The sequence below is a fragment of the Larimichthys crocea genome, chromosome VII (assembly GCF_000972845.2).
Source record: "Larimichthys crocea isolate SSNF chromosome VII, L_crocea_2.0, whole genome shotgun sequence".
Lineage (NCBI taxonomy): Eukaryota > Metazoa > Chordata > Actinopteri > Sciaenidae > Larimichthys > Larimichthys crocea.
Window position 1 is genome coordinate 23,197,884 of NC_040017.1, and position 16,672 is coordinate 23,214,555.

General features: G+C 41.2%; 1 protein-coding gene across 2 annotated transcripts in view; it reads right to left on the reverse strand.

Moving 5' to 3' along the window:
• stard13b (StAR related lipid transfer domain containing 13b) overlaps window positions 1-16,672 on the reverse strand; it is a 55,939-nt gene extending 39,267 nt beyond the window's left edge. Inside the window, exons 1-4 of one of the 2 annotated variants that reach the window (XM_027280398.1) lie at window positions 15,612-16,672; window positions 8,947-9,090; window positions 7,700-7,840; window positions 2,138-2,171 (exon numbers count right to left, since the gene is read on the reverse strand). In XM_027280398.1, the coding sequence (XP_027136199.1) occupies window positions 2,138-2,171; window positions 7,700-7,840; window positions 8,947-9,090; window positions 15,612-16,553 (1,261 nt within the window). In that variant the 5' untranslated portion in view covers window positions 16,554-16,672. The remainder of the gene's footprint in view (window positions 1-2,137; window positions 2,172-7,699; window positions 7,841-8,946; window positions 9,091-15,611) is intronic. The other variant, XM_027280399.1, reaches the window with a different exon arrangement.

Genomic DNA, 16,672 nt, shown 5'->3' on the forward strand with positions numbered 1-16,672 from the left:
TGTTAACCAGAATGTTTTGTTTACCGGCAGCTATTGATGAAAATCATGTGTGTAATCTGCAGACCATATGCATATGAGAGCAATAAAAAGACGCAGCACATTTATAGCACAGAATACCAAACGTTTTCTCACTGCTGCTCTGCTATTTTGGATCTGAACCCAAAGAATGTGCTTTCCTCTCCTGGACAATGTCATTTTAATGAGGTGGACAGTGTTGTTATGGTCGATACTCAGAACCATCTGGCCACCTTGTATCCGTGTCATAAAAGAGGTCTCCTCAGCCCAGCTGTAAAGTACAAACAGGGAATATCGCACTTAATGTGTCGGACTCCCTGCCAGCTTTGTCCCTTTTTTTACAACGTTATTACTTTATAAGTTATTTTATCATTAGATTCCAGTAGAAGCCATATGTTGATTTCATTTACTAGTGACACTGTCTCTGGGATGGTTTATTTCAGCCAAGATAAGCACCCTAAAGAGAAAACATGTGGCAGCTTACTCTGAAAATCACATGGTGGAAAAACATAATGATAAATGTATTTAAAGAGAAACTCATAGCCGTGTTGACAAACTTGTTTATGTTATTCACGGTGGTCTCACACTCGGGTTTCCAAGAATTACAGTTAGGAGTGACCAGCGATCGGTCACAGTGCATATCTCATATGCACCAGCAGACCACACATTAGTTAACTGCTGCATAAAAGTGACATGGAATTTTTCCAGACCATAATGTCCACTTGTGCGGTACCATCGTGCACAACAGAGGTCATGTGAGAGTGCAACCTGAGCCTAAAATGGCATCTACCCAAATCCCGCAGCTGCCCCCCAAGGGCCACATCACACCAGGCCAAATATTTCCCCTCAGCAGAACAGAAACAATGATCTGGCACGCTGCCTAATTTTAACTGCATCCCGCCAAGTGACCAATATATAGAAGGCCTTTAAAATAAGAGACACTGCGTTTGGACATTCTCGAGACTGAAGGCTGGGAGGGAGTTTGCACACACACCTGTGGCCATCAGTCTTATTAACATTGTCTGAATCCTGCATGCCACCATGCAAGCCAGGACACAGTGCAGGATCGACTCAGAGGGAGATTTTTTCCTGATGTGCCAGACAGCAGCACAACACTGGTTCTGTTGCAACACAGCAGCGACTTTAGATCAGACTGAACCGATTGCCTGAAACAGTGGTGAGTTTTTCCCTTTGTAGGCCAAAACTGAAACTTAATAGTGTACCGCAGGCCAAAAGCAAACACCAATGGTATTGTATTGCATTGTTAAAATGCAAAATAGTACTTCCCTTAACTGACTTCCTGTACAAAGTGTCACTTTTTTTGTTTGTTAGAAACATTAAATCGAAACTTATGGCATGCCAAACCTGGCCTGTCTACAGGCTCCACTCTGTGCAGCTGTTCCCCCTCAAACATCAAACTGATTCAGACGTAAAGATCTGCCAAGAACTCAAACGTGTTTTCGACTCAGCGTGTGTAAAAGAAAATGTCACATAAATTCAGCATTTTATTTTGTTTTCACACTTCTAATTTAATTTCCAACCAAAAAAAACAAAAACATGTGACACACAAGAAGATCTAGAGCTCTTTCAGACAAAGCTGTGTCTTTTACTCAAAGCAAACAGAAATGGAAAACGAACATCTGCGCCCTGAGACCATTGACTGGACATTCCTGTTTAGTTCCAGTGAATGTTAAGCAAATGACCGTTACATCAATGTTATAAATAGTCAGGCAAAGTGTGCTGAGGTCTAAATGTAGTCTTCATATCCATTTAGTCATTACGGTTCACATTTACTCATTTGTTTTCTCTACCCGCTGCTTAACCTGCATCGCTGGGTGCTATTCTAGCATGCAGTGAGCAGAGACGAAGAAAAACACCACGGACAGGTTGTCAGTCCATCACAGACTTGTCAGACAGAAACACACACAGACACTTTAGACTCTTCACTCTACTTGGATTACATGTTTGTGCAAGGTGAGATACAAAGGATTAGGGGCAGAGATCAAAACTGCCTCGTTCGTATGTGAAGTGAGTGTTAACTTCCTGAGAGAGAGCAATGTCAGCACATCGCACTGCAAAAGGTTTGGAGCAAAAAGCACAAAAAGTATAAATATAGTCTTACCTGCCCCTGCTGCGGTGGTCATCTTATTGAACATCTACAAGACAAAAGAAATAACAGAAGATCAGCGACTGCTGCACAGTAAGTTCTTGTATGTTTTATTTAATTTCAAGAGGAGGCTGTTCATCACGGTGGCGGATAACTATGAAAGAGAGATGTGAACAAACAATAAAATAGAGATTTTGGCTTTACTTGATCGTAGCTCCACTGTGAACGCTAAGAAAAGCGTTTCACATTATTTGGCTGTGAAAACCATTAGAGACACACACCCAGTTCCCTGAATTCAGGGTTAGAGGATGTCTCCCTGCATTCTTCTATAGTGCAATCACTGCCCTTAATGACAAAGTCAATAAAGAGTATCCACAGTAGAAATGGTGGCACGGTTTACCACTCTCATGCTGCTCATGCTATCCCCAGTTACAGTACGTGTTGTCAGTGCAGTGTTGATAAGTCAGGAAATGAATAAAAGAAAGGAAACATCAGGAGCTTTAAACTCTTAGCTAAAGATTAAAGGACATTTTATTGAGCTGTGTACTGCTTCCCAGGAATACGTTCACACTGGAAAAGTGGTGTTATAAGGAAATGGAAAGACGTGGTAATACTTTAATTACCGTGTATTGGGTGATGCAGGTCCTTGATTTTTATTGTGAACTTGGTGAAGTGTCTTCCTGATCTCGACCAGTCGAAAACTGCTTTCCCTCTCTTGCCAGACTTTCTCCTCCATTTCCCTCCTGTGCCCCACTGGTCTGATTTAAACTCTTGTTTGCATGCCCTGTTTCCACATTTCTCCCCTGGCAGAGACAAAACGCTGCAAAAACTCCCAGCCTGCCTTTTTGCAATACTGTTGATTCTCCGTCATGTCAGTCAATTGGCAATCAGCCCACATGGTGCTGATTCAAACTTCTATCAAGATATCTGCAAAGGTTTTATTGTCAAGTTGGACTCAACGCTATAAGTTGTTTCGTGTACTGCATGTTTCATGAGGGCCGTGGCCCCCCGGTGTTGTCATGGCAGCAGAAACGCTTGTAGCGTAAAGAAGCGCTTGGTTGGGTGAGTGACCTATATGGTTGCCACTTTGCTGTGACGACGAAAAAGGCCTGACTGGCTGGATTAAACAGGACAGGTGGATTTGGTTACACAATGTGTTTAAGCCGCATGGCAAATGAGGCCGGAGGACTGTGGACACCTGGTAGTCCTGTTTTGATTTATTCAGATGAAGAAGAAGAAGAAGATTTAAAGCAAAGGGAGAGTCATGGCCAAGACATTTCTGGCAGGTTTCTGTCTTAAACTACTAGAGGTGTCCATGTGGCCATCAGGCTCAACTACTCGGTTATCCAAGGCCACAGAATCCACCTCCTGACTCTTACTTAACAGGGAAATGAGAAAATAGAAAAACAGGTCATAAAAGTCTGACTCATACACTTATATATGTATTTTTACCCCTGTTTACACATGGAAGAAGAGAGTGGGGCCTCTGCAAACTATGAGGTGCAGCCACTGATGTATCCCTCATTATTGACTGTGAGATTTGACACAGTCTGGCAGAATTCCATATCTAAACACTTCTGTAACAGAGTTCAGTAGCCAGGTTTTATGTACCGGAACATCATTATCTCTGTGCTTTCAATATTATATACTACATGTGTCTTTGAAGACAGGGAGATGGGATTGTCTTGTGATGGACCTGAGAGGTTAGTCTCCACGGACCAGCTTTAGACCCAGTTTCAGAAATAAACTCGTGAAAATTAGCACTCCAAAAACCAGATGCTGGGCCCCAGCGGAGATGTGCCGATTTGACAAGGCTTCAAAGACGTGAACGCATCACTCTCTCTTTTTTTTTTTCAACGGCCAAGAGAAAGTATTTCATCCTTGCACATCTCGAACGCTGACCCACTTTAAACATCGCCCTACTTCAGCCCAGTCGCAGTCAGATGGTGGACACATGTCAAAGGTTGCAGGTCAGGAAAAGTGACATCCTCCACGCAGGAGCAGCACTGAGTCCCTTTCAGGGCTGTTGTCAGAGGGAAGCTCCTCCTTTCGCTTACGCCAACAAGGATGTTTATATGGATTGACAGGTCTATGTGGGTGAATGATAGCTGCTCTCCCAGCACAAATGACACCCTGCCTGAGAGTCAACAGGGCAGTTACAGGACCGGTCAGTCCGAATGACAGAGCAGCGCGTCCTCTGTTCAGCCCGTCTCTGTCAACAGCAATTAAAAGTAGGAATCCTCAACCCAAATACGTCTCTATCCACCTATAATAGAACACAGCATACAGCTGGCCTCAACCAGACTTTGTGCCGAACAGCAAGGTCAAGACACTACAAGCATAAATACAATTAGGACGGTTCATTGATTAATCTCTTGATAATTTTTTTGCCCATTACATCCGAGCCTGACAAATCTATTTAGAATAATAGAAAAGAAAGAAACATTTGATTAATCAGTGGATCATTTTCTCTGTGAATACAGTGCGAATAAATAATGAATAAATAATAAATAAGTGAATAAATAAAAGGCTGATTTTGAGAATTAGAAAATAGCATTGCAGCAACCTTTAAAACATTTTTTATACATTTTGACTTTACACAGGAATTGAGCAAAATTCAACACAGATAAAAATATATTTACCAGTGCTGGCCAGTGTTTAGGATTTAGTGTTGTAGCGTTGTAGTTGCTGCATTGCAGCCCCCTCACCTCACCCTCTGCTTTATAGTGTGAAGGAGCCAGTATCTGGTTTGTCTGTTCTGGGCTACTGTAGAAACATAGTGGTCAACAAATCTTTCTTCCTATTTTTAGGGGAGTATCTGTTAATACAGCCCCATAAATCTGACACACTGGTAAACGTTAATAATAACAAAGATTAAAACTACGAATCTAAAGGCTGGAGATTAAAAATGAGATTTAAAATGTCCATCAGAATATGTTTGACACTATAAATTTCATCACTGAAAACCTTACATTACTGTTTTGTTGGCCTCATGTCAATCTCTGTATCATAAGACATGTCGGTTAGTTTGGGAGTGACATCGGGCACAGAAGAGTCAGAAAAATAACTTTTATTGTAAACGACAGAACAGTCGGTAGCTTTGTTTTAGGACAATGGCTGCTCACAAAGAGTGCATACCATCTTCCATAATCATTGTGTAAGTAATGATACGAAGGATAAACGAAAAAATAAAAAAAATATCTCTTGCTCCAACAAGACAAAATCCAACACCCAACACATTCCTGCTAAGATTAGCTCTGCCTGCATGATGTGCAGCAGATTGAGCGAGATATGAGGTGCATTCCACTTTTTAGAGATCACACAGGGGTAGGGGGGAGTTAAAGGTTGTCGAGCAGGTGCCAAAAGTTTTTTACCAGATATTTCCAAAAACATCTCTCAGTGAAGCTGTAACTGCCTATTCAAACAGGGTGTACTGGCTCACACATTCGGCCTGTTTATTCTTAGACTCCGAGACTGTGATTCAATCTGTATCGCATTCTCGCTCCCTGTTGTCAGAAGTTTCAATCTGGCTCCAGAGCTCTTACGTAAGAGAAATCTCTCTGCATGTGCCATGCTGCTGGGATGTCGTCTTGTCTGTTATGGGAAACTGTGCAATGTCATGCTTAACCCAGAGGACAAAGATAAAGGAATAGTTTGACATTTTCACCTGTTTCTAGTCTTTATTCTAAGCCAGTGGTTCTTAACCTGGGTTCGATCGAACCCTAGGGGTTCGGTAGGTCGGTCTCAGGGGTTCGGTGGAGCCTCCGCCCTGGAATTTTTTATACCATTTGTTACAACATATCTTTGTGAGCAATCGTTTTCGAGGATGCTGGACATAAAAACTAAGAAAAGGAACAGACTTTGCTGTGAAAATGACATGAGACTGGCACTTGCCAAGGTGAAGCCACGCATATCTGAACTGGTCTCTCAAAGGCAACAGCAGAAGTCACACTGAGGTAAGTTGTTGTGAGTTCATGCACTGTGTTGGTTTTGTTATTTGAACAAGGTGATGTTAATGCACGGTTCATTTTGTGCACCAGTAAAAAAATCATATTTTATTTTTTACTAAAGAAGGGTTCGGTGAATGAGCATATGAAACTGGTGGGGTTCGGTACCTCCAACAACGTTAAGAACCACTGTTCTAAGCTAAGCTAAGGCTGTGGCCTCATATTTACAGACACGAGCGTGCTCAAACAGCGAATTAGCATATTTCCAGTTGTCAAACTATTCCTTAACTTTAGCTTTTAGCAAATAAGTAAACCTATTCCTAAACCTGTCGTGCTTACAAGAATATCAACAACAGCATATGTGAAAGAAAAAAAACAAACATTTAAAACAATCCTAAAATATGTCACCACTGAACAACATGTGATCTCATTATACCCAAGGTTACACTGCAGCCAAAATACTCTTGTCTTTAACATATGTGAACATTCCCAGCTGTCCTCGAGCCAATTTTTAACTGATGCCGCTCTCATTTTCAAGAGGTAGTTATGGGTACCACAAAAAAAAAGACAGGTGGCAACACCTCTGAGAACAAAACCTCATTTCATTTGAAGTCTAGCGCCTGCAGACAAAATAATCTTTCCTTACACTCCACTCTGTGTGACCCCTCTTTTTCTATGCAACCTATAAAGAAATACTGATAACCCTAATATCATAAGGCAGCCAGGTCCCAAATATCTAATATCTCCAGATAAAATTGGAAAGTGTGAGGGAATCTGCACAGATGGTTCGAGTTTTTTCCTGTAAGCGGGTTGTTTGCCATCACGTTTGCAGCAGAGCCATCAGGAACACACAAAGCACAAGCTGAAAGGCTTTGAATTTAAACCCGCCCTGCATTCTGCAAATCTCTCAGTTGTCTGTTTCCTTTAGGGCTGTTGAATAGTGACATTTATATACTTTGTCCAGCAGAAGAGAGTCCTGCTTGTTTGAGAATGCCTAAGCTGACCTTATTCTCAACGCAAACCTCAAATATTTACAGATGTTGAGGACGAGCAGCTGCACGGAGGGGAATGGCAGAATTTCAGCAGTCCGGTGATGGATTTATCTTAGAAAATCCACTTCTGCGATATAATTGTGTATATCTGTTAACACTGTGATGATAACATGGAGGTTGAATGTGTGAGTGTGAAATGTAAGCTTCACAGAGTGGTCTTATTCATCATGAAGATAACCGATAAGAAAGCTTGTGAAAATATTTTGCAGGAGGATAAATCGTCTGTTTTATTGTTTTATATACAGCATCTTTTCAGGAAATCAATAACAACAAAGACTAAAAGGTGCAATAGGATTTCATTTGATTTGTTTCAATCTAAAAGAACAAGAACTTTGAATTATCCAGGAGAAATACTTTGTGCACTGCAGGAAGAAGAGGTCATGGCAGTCACCCAAAAATGCTAAAGCCAGATCTGAACTCAAAAAACAACCAGTTGTGGACACTCGAAGGAATTTCGTTGCTCGCAGCCTTTAAGATGAGAACTGGACAACAGTATGAAGCAAGTTTGCATGTACTGTGCTGACTTAGAGAAACCGAAGGACGCCAGTGCAGGACCTGTTATTCTCAGAGAAACTTACCATTTTCTTGGTCGTTGCTCTTGTTCCCGCTGAGGAGCTGCGAGGAGCAGAAGATCTGTCCTGGCTTGGACATTCCCCTCTGTCCGGTCTTTGGAGATGGTTCAGATTTTGGTTTAACGTGGACTTTGAAACAGCACCCCACTGCAATAACATCACAACAACAATCAAGACTGTGGGTCCGTTTCTCTGTCTGGCCAAACAGACTACGACAGGATGGTCTCAACGGTGGCCAGGGGAAAAGAAAACAAGAGGCTGAGGTCAACTGCTGGGGAAGTGAAATCTCCACTCTCAATTCAGCTTGACAGAAGTACACAAAAGGAGCCTGTGTGTGTGGATCTTCTTTTAAGAGGACAGAGATTATGACCTTGTCAGATATCCCAGTAAAGATGTCTTGTCTTGCCCAGTCGCCTGTCATTAGTTAAAGCAAGTAATAGTGAATGCCTGGAATGGTTATGCAGATGCCTGGGAGGCATGTGAGCCTCTCTCTACCATTCCTAATGGACTAAATCATACAAACTCCCTTCAATACAATAGCTCCTCTGTGCAGTACATACATATGGACCCCGAAAGAGCGCTTTTGTTCCCGATTTGCTAACTCTAGTGGGATATTTCATGAAACATGCCACCATGAGAAGAGCCCTTTTTAGGAACAGAGTTGCACGGTCCCAGCCACAACCTCAAAAGCACAATAGCTGCCTGTTCCTGTCACACCATTCTGACCCCGCTAAAGCACTGTACAGTCCAGTATCACACTGAAGGGCAACAGACCTACATCATAAAAACAGACCCAAGTCAGAAGGACATTATATGACGGTCTGACAAAGCCCATAGTGTTGCAGACAGACTATATCCCCATATCTCACAAGTCCGAGACACAGTTACGACTCCCTTCCCTTCACAGACTGGGTTTATGGGTTACTGCTGCTTGATTTGAGAGAGCTTGTTTGAATCTAAACCTAATGTGGAACACTTCTTAAAACTGAACACCTGTTGTTCACAGGTCCGAATAATCCATTGGGATTTTCTCTTCACAGAGCAAAGTAAATTGATTTGAGGAAGTCTACGAGCATGACCAAGTATGCAGCATACGCTTTACAGGAATGTGTACAGTACCAACCGTGACAGTGTCCATACCATTAGGCAGTAAAGGCTGAAGTGCTGCAGTCCACATGCTGCTTTATATTGCAGAGTGTATACAGTTAATTATGTTAAGCATAAGGGAGAAAACTGTTGTCAAACACACTCACCTGTTTCTTGCGGGTGGTGCAGGGTGTGTCGGAGGGGGAGGAACTTGCACTCAGAGCTTCCTCAATGTCTAGATTAAGCTGATCCAGTTTCCTCATCAGCTGGCTCATCGACTCCGACCATGGAGACTTAACCTGCGGAGATACCTGTTGGTAACCACAGAAGCACTGACTTAAAACAACATTATGGAACTTTTGCCCCTTAAAAATATCAGCTTCACCATCATTTAGATGATATATTCGTGAATGATGCCTCTGCCACCCCCGCTATAAACCTTTGCTGGGATTCGATTCAAACCCATGGCCCTTTGCAGAGAGAAACAAAGGCTGAAAGACAGATGCCGAGCTGTGCTTCTTGCTGTTGGAATAGTAATAGTTTAGTATAGTAATATTAGCTCGCTGCTCTTGCCTGATGTCTGATAGTAAAGCTGTCAGCTTGCTAGTTTTTGATTATGACATTTTGTGTCGGTATTTAACACCATGTTTTAGGCGCTGTTCCATCCACATTTTCAGATAAATGCACATGTAAAGCTAAAAAACAAATAGCAATAACTTAAATAATGTTGCTTGAAGTGAATATAAGCTACTGAATCAATGATCAAGCCAATGTCAGCATGTTGATACGCCTTTTGGGTTTGTTGTTTGTTGCCAAATTCGTTTATTTGGGCACAATTATTCACTCCTGTTTAATCAGATTTTTTTAATTGAAACATATCAACACAACTCATAGTTATTATCTTGATTGTCATATTCTTTTGTGAAATGTTGCTATTTTAACACTGGAGCAGTTTTACCCACATTTTCAGATTCTTTCGCTAAATTTCATCATCTTTGCAACACGGAAAGCTGAAACCATTCACAGCGATAATAAAAGAAAAAAAAAACAACCTCTCTTATTCAATCAAGCAGAGTATGTGTGTAGATATTTTGCATTGTCACATAGGCTGCACACACTCACAGTTTTAAACACAGCGGGTTTTTTTTCAGGCATTAATTTGAGGTTGTTGTCAAGTTGAGCTGCTGACACTGCTTGGTATCTTAATTACATGCTCCAGCTAAACTTTAAATCAAAAGTAATCTGACTCTGAAACATTGCATTAAAAGTAACTGGTTCATTAGTTAATCCAGTAATTGCCTGTCGTCTCTGCCAGACTTATTTAACACATGAGAGCTTTTTCAAGTAAGGTGAGAGCATTTGTCAATTTACCACACTCTCTTAAACTCAAAAAAAGTTACAGGCAAACCCCAAAAAAAGTATCTTGTAAATTGCAGACGCTACATCAGTGGACTAAACTGCTGCCACACATGGAAATGTGATCTCCTCAGCCGTGTCTCAGGGTGAAAGAGCAAAGGAGGAGGGTCCAGACATGTGTGCCATACAGAGCATGATGGAATTCCCTGCACTGACTTTCACTACTCCCCAGACACACCGTGTATATAAATAGACCATCCTCACACAGACAGGAGCTGTGTGTGAGGATCTGGAGGTCTAGCCTCATAAATCAGCAGTCACCAAACCATAAATTAACATTGTTGCTCTTCAATCTGAGAAGAATGTCGGGCTAACGGAGAGGAGAGATGCCTCGTCCTGGAGAGGGTCACATACGCTACATACTCCCTGACAGCATCATTCTGGACCCTTTTCAAGAATCCCGGTATGAAGTCCCAGAACTACAGAGGAGAGGACTATCAGGAGGACTTGAAATGTTTTTGATTGGTGGCTGCAGAAAGTCTGTTAAGATTGTTTTTTTTGTTTTTTTAAACAAGGGCCACTGAAGACATTTGGCCAATAAGAGTTTGACTTTTTGGGTCAAGAGAGATTAATCTTCAGTTCATCAAAGTTACTTTAAGTCTCCCTATGTAGCATTTATAAGCAGTACATATAATAATACAGTTAATAAATGGTTTATAACACAAAATATGTATGCATATGCTGTATGCAGACATTTATAAGTGTTTATTAATATACAGTATTTGTCTAGAATTATAGCATCCCCTATGAAGACCTTTTCTATTGTTTTATTATATTGTCGTACATTATCTCCTTACCACTTATATCTGCGTACAGCTATATTACAGTGTGTAATAAGCCATTTATTGAATGTTTATGTACTGCTTATGAATGCTAAGTAGTGGACTAAAGTGTTACCTAAAGAAGAAGATTATCAGTTCGTAGATACAACCAGTGTCTTTGCACAAAACTGAAATTTGCATCAAAAGACAAAATCTTTAATATTTCATATCTGCTTCCGCAATTAATCGAGTATAATGATCCAGTAAAGAAAATTATCTAAATATTGAGACGTTTAACTGAAGCCTGACATGACAGCACTGCAGAAAGATACAAAAATTGTATCAAAATAAGTGAGAATATACCCAGATTTCTCTCCAGAGTCATAGTGGCCACTGTTTATTCCACTGAATTCCATCCAAGCTTCATCACGTTGCTCAAATTTGGATTTTTTTTTGTTAAAGACGACTGACATTGTCTCCCTAGAAAGCCACATAAAAGATATACATCTATGTGTTTCTACAATCACAGTTGATTGACTTCTGCTTAATTTAAAAAATGACATACAACAGTACGAAGAAAAGTTAAAGGTGACCATCACCAAGCACCATCAAAATAAACCCCAAACAAACCATGAATTCCTTTTCTAGAATTCAAACTAAAAAAATGTGACTGAGCGCTGATTACTACCGGTCACTTCTAAATCAAGCCATTTGTCCATTTACAACATTAAGGCTCTCGATGCACAATCATTTCATTGATGGGACTCGTCAATAAATGTTCTGATGGGAAACCCCCGCAATGCTTTGGACAGGGCGTGGTTCCTGTCAGAAGGCCTTTAATAAACAAGTATGACACTTGTTTTGGTGTTTTCATTGATTCACTGTGGTTAGACTAAAAATATACTGAAAAAAATAAAGACAAAATGGGAAGCAGGACATTCTTGTGAACTATTTTAAGAGGGTTTGCAGTCACTGTTTACATTCAGTAACTGTTGAAATATTGTTCCGTTTAAGATGCCACAAATAGACTTTTAAGTTTGGTCTTGCATCTGAATTGTTTACAATATGTTGCATTTCCCATAAATTGTGAAGAATTAAGGGACCAGACACCAGACGGTCCAGTCACCCTGCTGACCACCCAGCGTCAGCTGACTGACCTAGCCCTAGGAGAAAGTGCCTTTTTTTTCCACTCAATCCCTGAGGAATGACCTAAATCTGGCCAATCCTCTGCTGACTTCTGAGGCCTGAGGGGTCACTTGGGGTCACGGAGAGGAAAAAATAAAGCCTCTCTTATCTGCTATGTCTGCCTTGTAAGCGTGGTGCTAACCAGGGAATATAAAAAGGTTTGACATGTGGATCGTTCAGACAGCTCAATCCTCTGAGTCTAATAAAAGCCCTTCACGTACTTTTATGCTCTGCATACGCTGATGTAAAGACAGATCAGTGACGAATCACGAACATCTACTCCACAGAGCAGGATCACAAACTCGACTCTGTAATGGCATGCTAATGTTCACACTGGAGCTATCGCTGTAATAAATGAGACGAGGTGAACATTTGCTCAAACGTCGCTGTCCATGAAGGCTTCATAATACGATAACATTTCAAAGAAATCAACTAAATGATTCCCAGATTCCAAATCCTCCTAAATACTTTTGCAGTTTCTGTTTCCATCTTAGATATTGTCAGAGGGAACATCAGAACGTCATTGTAGATTTAAGACAAGATGTCTTCCTGTCCAAGAGACATAAAGATGTAAACACTGTGAACGAGATTGAGAATGAAATGCATTTTATAGTCTACTATCCAGTCTGTCATCTTTGAGTTAAGATCTTGATTTTCTACTGGACATCCTGATCTATTTATCATGACCAATGGATGCAGATTACAGGACATAGTGTTTGATTCAGCTCAGTGTTTTGTTAAAGGCTTATTATTTACCTGTATGTGTAATTTGTTGAGTGTATATTGTATATATGTATATATTTTTCTTTACACGGTTGAGATTCAGGCTTCTTTCACAATATATGATGGGATTATGAAGACTTCTTTCTTAATTGCAATTAGACAAAAGATTTACAATGATGCTATGTGATGAATATTTCCTTAAATACAGTATTTAACATGAGCCGCAATAAAACTGTGCTGATCTGGTTTGTCATATGGTTATATGAAATGACCTGCTGTAGTTTCATCTTTATCATCCTGTAGCCAAAAAAAGGTGTGTGCAAATGAAATTGTTTTCATGTGTGAGTTCTGAACAAATGCTCATGTCTGCACCTTAGCAGGCGTACATTCCTCATAGCTAAAGATATGACAGAGACTGACCAAGCCTATAGATTAAGCTGTTACAATGGCACCAATCCTGCATGAGCAAGAAATAGACTTCTAGCTTCCGTGGTCCTAGGTGGACCGTTTCTTAAGATCAAGAGCAAAAAGCTGAACTTCAGAAATCTTTAGAGATATTTTTAGGTAAAAAATGTGAAAAATGTATTTTGTAAGAGAAAGGGGGAAAAGAAGAAGCTGAAGATCTTGAGAGCTGGACTCCTAATTAACCCCTGGAGTCAGACAAACACAAATGCAAGAAACAGATGCCCCATTCTGGCACATGCTTGAGCCAAATCTGGAACACATTCACACTGTCTCTTTTCAGTGACATCCCCACAAGGTGCTGTTTAGGAATGTGGGCACTTCTACTTAAAATGAGACAAATTCCAGAGAGGGCCTGACGCTCAAGTGAGACACTACCCTTGATTCATCTCTCCGTGCCTTTCCCCTCGATCCGGCCCCGGCAATTGTGTGAAGTCCTCACGCCATGGCAACTGAGCTGGTATGAGTCAATCCTTTAGATAAATGCATTAATGTTATCTTCTGGGGACAACAAAATGTGAGCTGACTATAACTTTATCAGCGCAAATTGGCCACATTGTGAACCCCAACACAGCGGCTTTGACATGGAAATGAGGAGTTAAGTGTGTGAGCTCTGGGCTTGGTGCCTAGTCTGCGCCACCCACAGAGAGTGCCAGAGATCACCATGGAGGTATCCAAATGTAGCAGGCGGTCATGCGAAAGGCCAACGGCTACCTGGCTACTTGGAGGAATAAATTACACTCTTTAATATCCTGTGATGCAAAATGCAAAATGTCAACTGTCAACACGGCTACGGTCACGTCTATAGAGTGGGAAGGATTGGTGAAGAAATGTGTGTTAGCAGGGGTTTCAGTCACAGTTGAGCTAAAAGATGAAAGCAGCAGGGAGTCATGAGATGACAGAGAGGAAACACTATGCAAACAGTGCCCTCATATGGTTCATGTCAACAACTGCATCTATGTGTTACTCCAGTGATTTAACACAGACATTAACGAGGATAAAACTATCCCGAGACGTCTAGCTAAGTAATGTCTGACTCAGATATTTACTTTTTACTCCCTCATTCTTCAGACCGTTTGGAGTTGTTCCATTAACAAAAAACATATTCATACACGTTTTGATGCTGTCGTTACTTTGTGTTTTTTTTTTAATGAATCATTGACTTGTGTGGTTGTTTTGGATGCAGCTCAAGAGTTATTTTTATGCAAATAGGACGCCCATTCATGATATTGACATTGGTATTTTGCTCTGATTTAGCTTTTGTCTCATGCTGGAATGTTTTTTTAAGAGGAGATCCCATTTGATCTGTTTAAGAGGATGGCTTGAGGTCTTTCATGCACTGACTGGCCAAATTTTTTTTGTGTTTATGCAAGTGAACAGTCACAAAGCATCGACGTGCGTGTATATATATCAATTTTTTTTTGGTGGTATCTAGTTGTTTTTGTTACTATTTTCCTGTGAAATCAATGGGAACCTGAGCTTGAGACAGAGAAGCTACAAACATCCATCCTCTGCCCTGTTTACATGCGCACTGTGATCTGCAGACTGTTTTAAGAAAAAAAGGGTGACAGTTTATGTGTCACTGGATATGTTCCCTCCGAAAAACATATCTGAGGGATTTATGAATGTTCATATGAGACTTTAATAGGGCAATAAAACAAGCAGGGATTAAAGGATAGTTACAACCAAGGTCAGAGTAGAGGTTGTGTGAAAAAGAGACTCTGGTGCCTTGACTTAAGATAAAGGGACGGTTCCGTAATGGGCGGCTCGGTGCTAACACACTGAAATGGGCTCTGTCAAAACACCGCCGCCTGCTCAGGGAGTGGAGGGAAAGCAGAAGTTGTTTGCATTCCTTCTGGATCTGCGTACCAATATGTGAAGTCAGTGCACTCCTACACTCCTTAAACCAACTATGCATTATCTCACAGTGTTGTGAAGTCAGCTGTTCAGAGCTGGCAAATATGGACCATTTTCTTTTAGACATGCAAAGTTTTCTGAACTATGCACGCATGGTTTTAAGTGTCTTTCTGACTTTATTAAATAAGTGCAATTAAATATGTGTAAATATGTACTATTATTATTATTATAACATTCATTTACAGTTTTTTTGTTGAGCAATAAACACCGTCCTTGTTAAATAAACTAATAAAATAAAAATTAATCTAAATATCAATAATAATATAACATCTCTTCTAATTTTTGACATTAGTTAATATGTGATTAATACCACAATGAAAGGGCAACACTGAATATTTGTGCATTATATGAAATCAATAGCAGCATACCTCCTTACTGCTGCCTTCTTCCTCTGCTTCATAACCACACTTTGTGGCCGTGTGATCGATTTCTGGCCGGGCCCCCACAGCGCCTCTCCTCTTCGGTTTGTCTTTGCTCCTTTGTCTGTGATTGACGAGCAGATCTCTACTCTGAGGCAGCTCTGGGAACACATCGTCGTCGTCGTCATCACCATCACCATCGCCATCATCGTGATCATCCTCCTCCTCCTCCGGTGAAGACTCTCCTTCGTCCGAGCTCTCATTGACAAAAGCATGGCTGTTGGTTCCGGATGGAAAGGTGTAGTGTGAGAAGGTGATGGAGCTCGGTTTGTGCTTCACAATGCGTGGGAGATCTAGGCATCTCCGGCCTGAATCAGGAGCAGCTGCAGGGACAAGGATGGGGTCCTGTGGAGGCCTAAAGTCGTGGCCATTTGAGACAGGTTCTAACCTCTCATAGTCTGTTTTTACACCTCCAGAGTTCAAGTCCGCTGCCTGACCAGAATCATTCTGAACCCCATGATCTGACTGACCTTCTGCGACAGGATCAGGAAGAGGAACGTTACCACAGCAGCTGTCGTTAGATGTAGGTGATGTGAACACAATACCTGCTTCATGAAGATGAACTGATGAGCCCAGTGGACTTTGGTCCGGGGGTGCTTCATCAGAAATTACTGACACTTGTTCCGGCTCCTGTAAGCACACAGCTTCCAAAACTTCAGTGTTGTTTTGACTGACAAGAAGAAAACTCTTCCTCAGCTTGTGTACGTCCTCGTCTGGCTCCAACGGCAAGCTTTGGGCTTCAGGGAGACAATCATCCCCTCCGTGGTCCGCTGAGCCGCTATCCCAGACAGTAGAGATTTCTGAGGTCAGCTCCTGTGTTGCAATTTTTTGTAATCCTGAAGCTGTCCAAGACTGATTACCCTCCAAATTCACCACAGGTGGAATCTCCATTATTATTTTATTCTACAGTTTCTCATAATTCAAAACATAAATCCACAGATACTTGTGCTTGATGTATCGGATGGCCATTTTTTATCCAAGTTGTTCAGTCAAACCACACAGCAGACAAC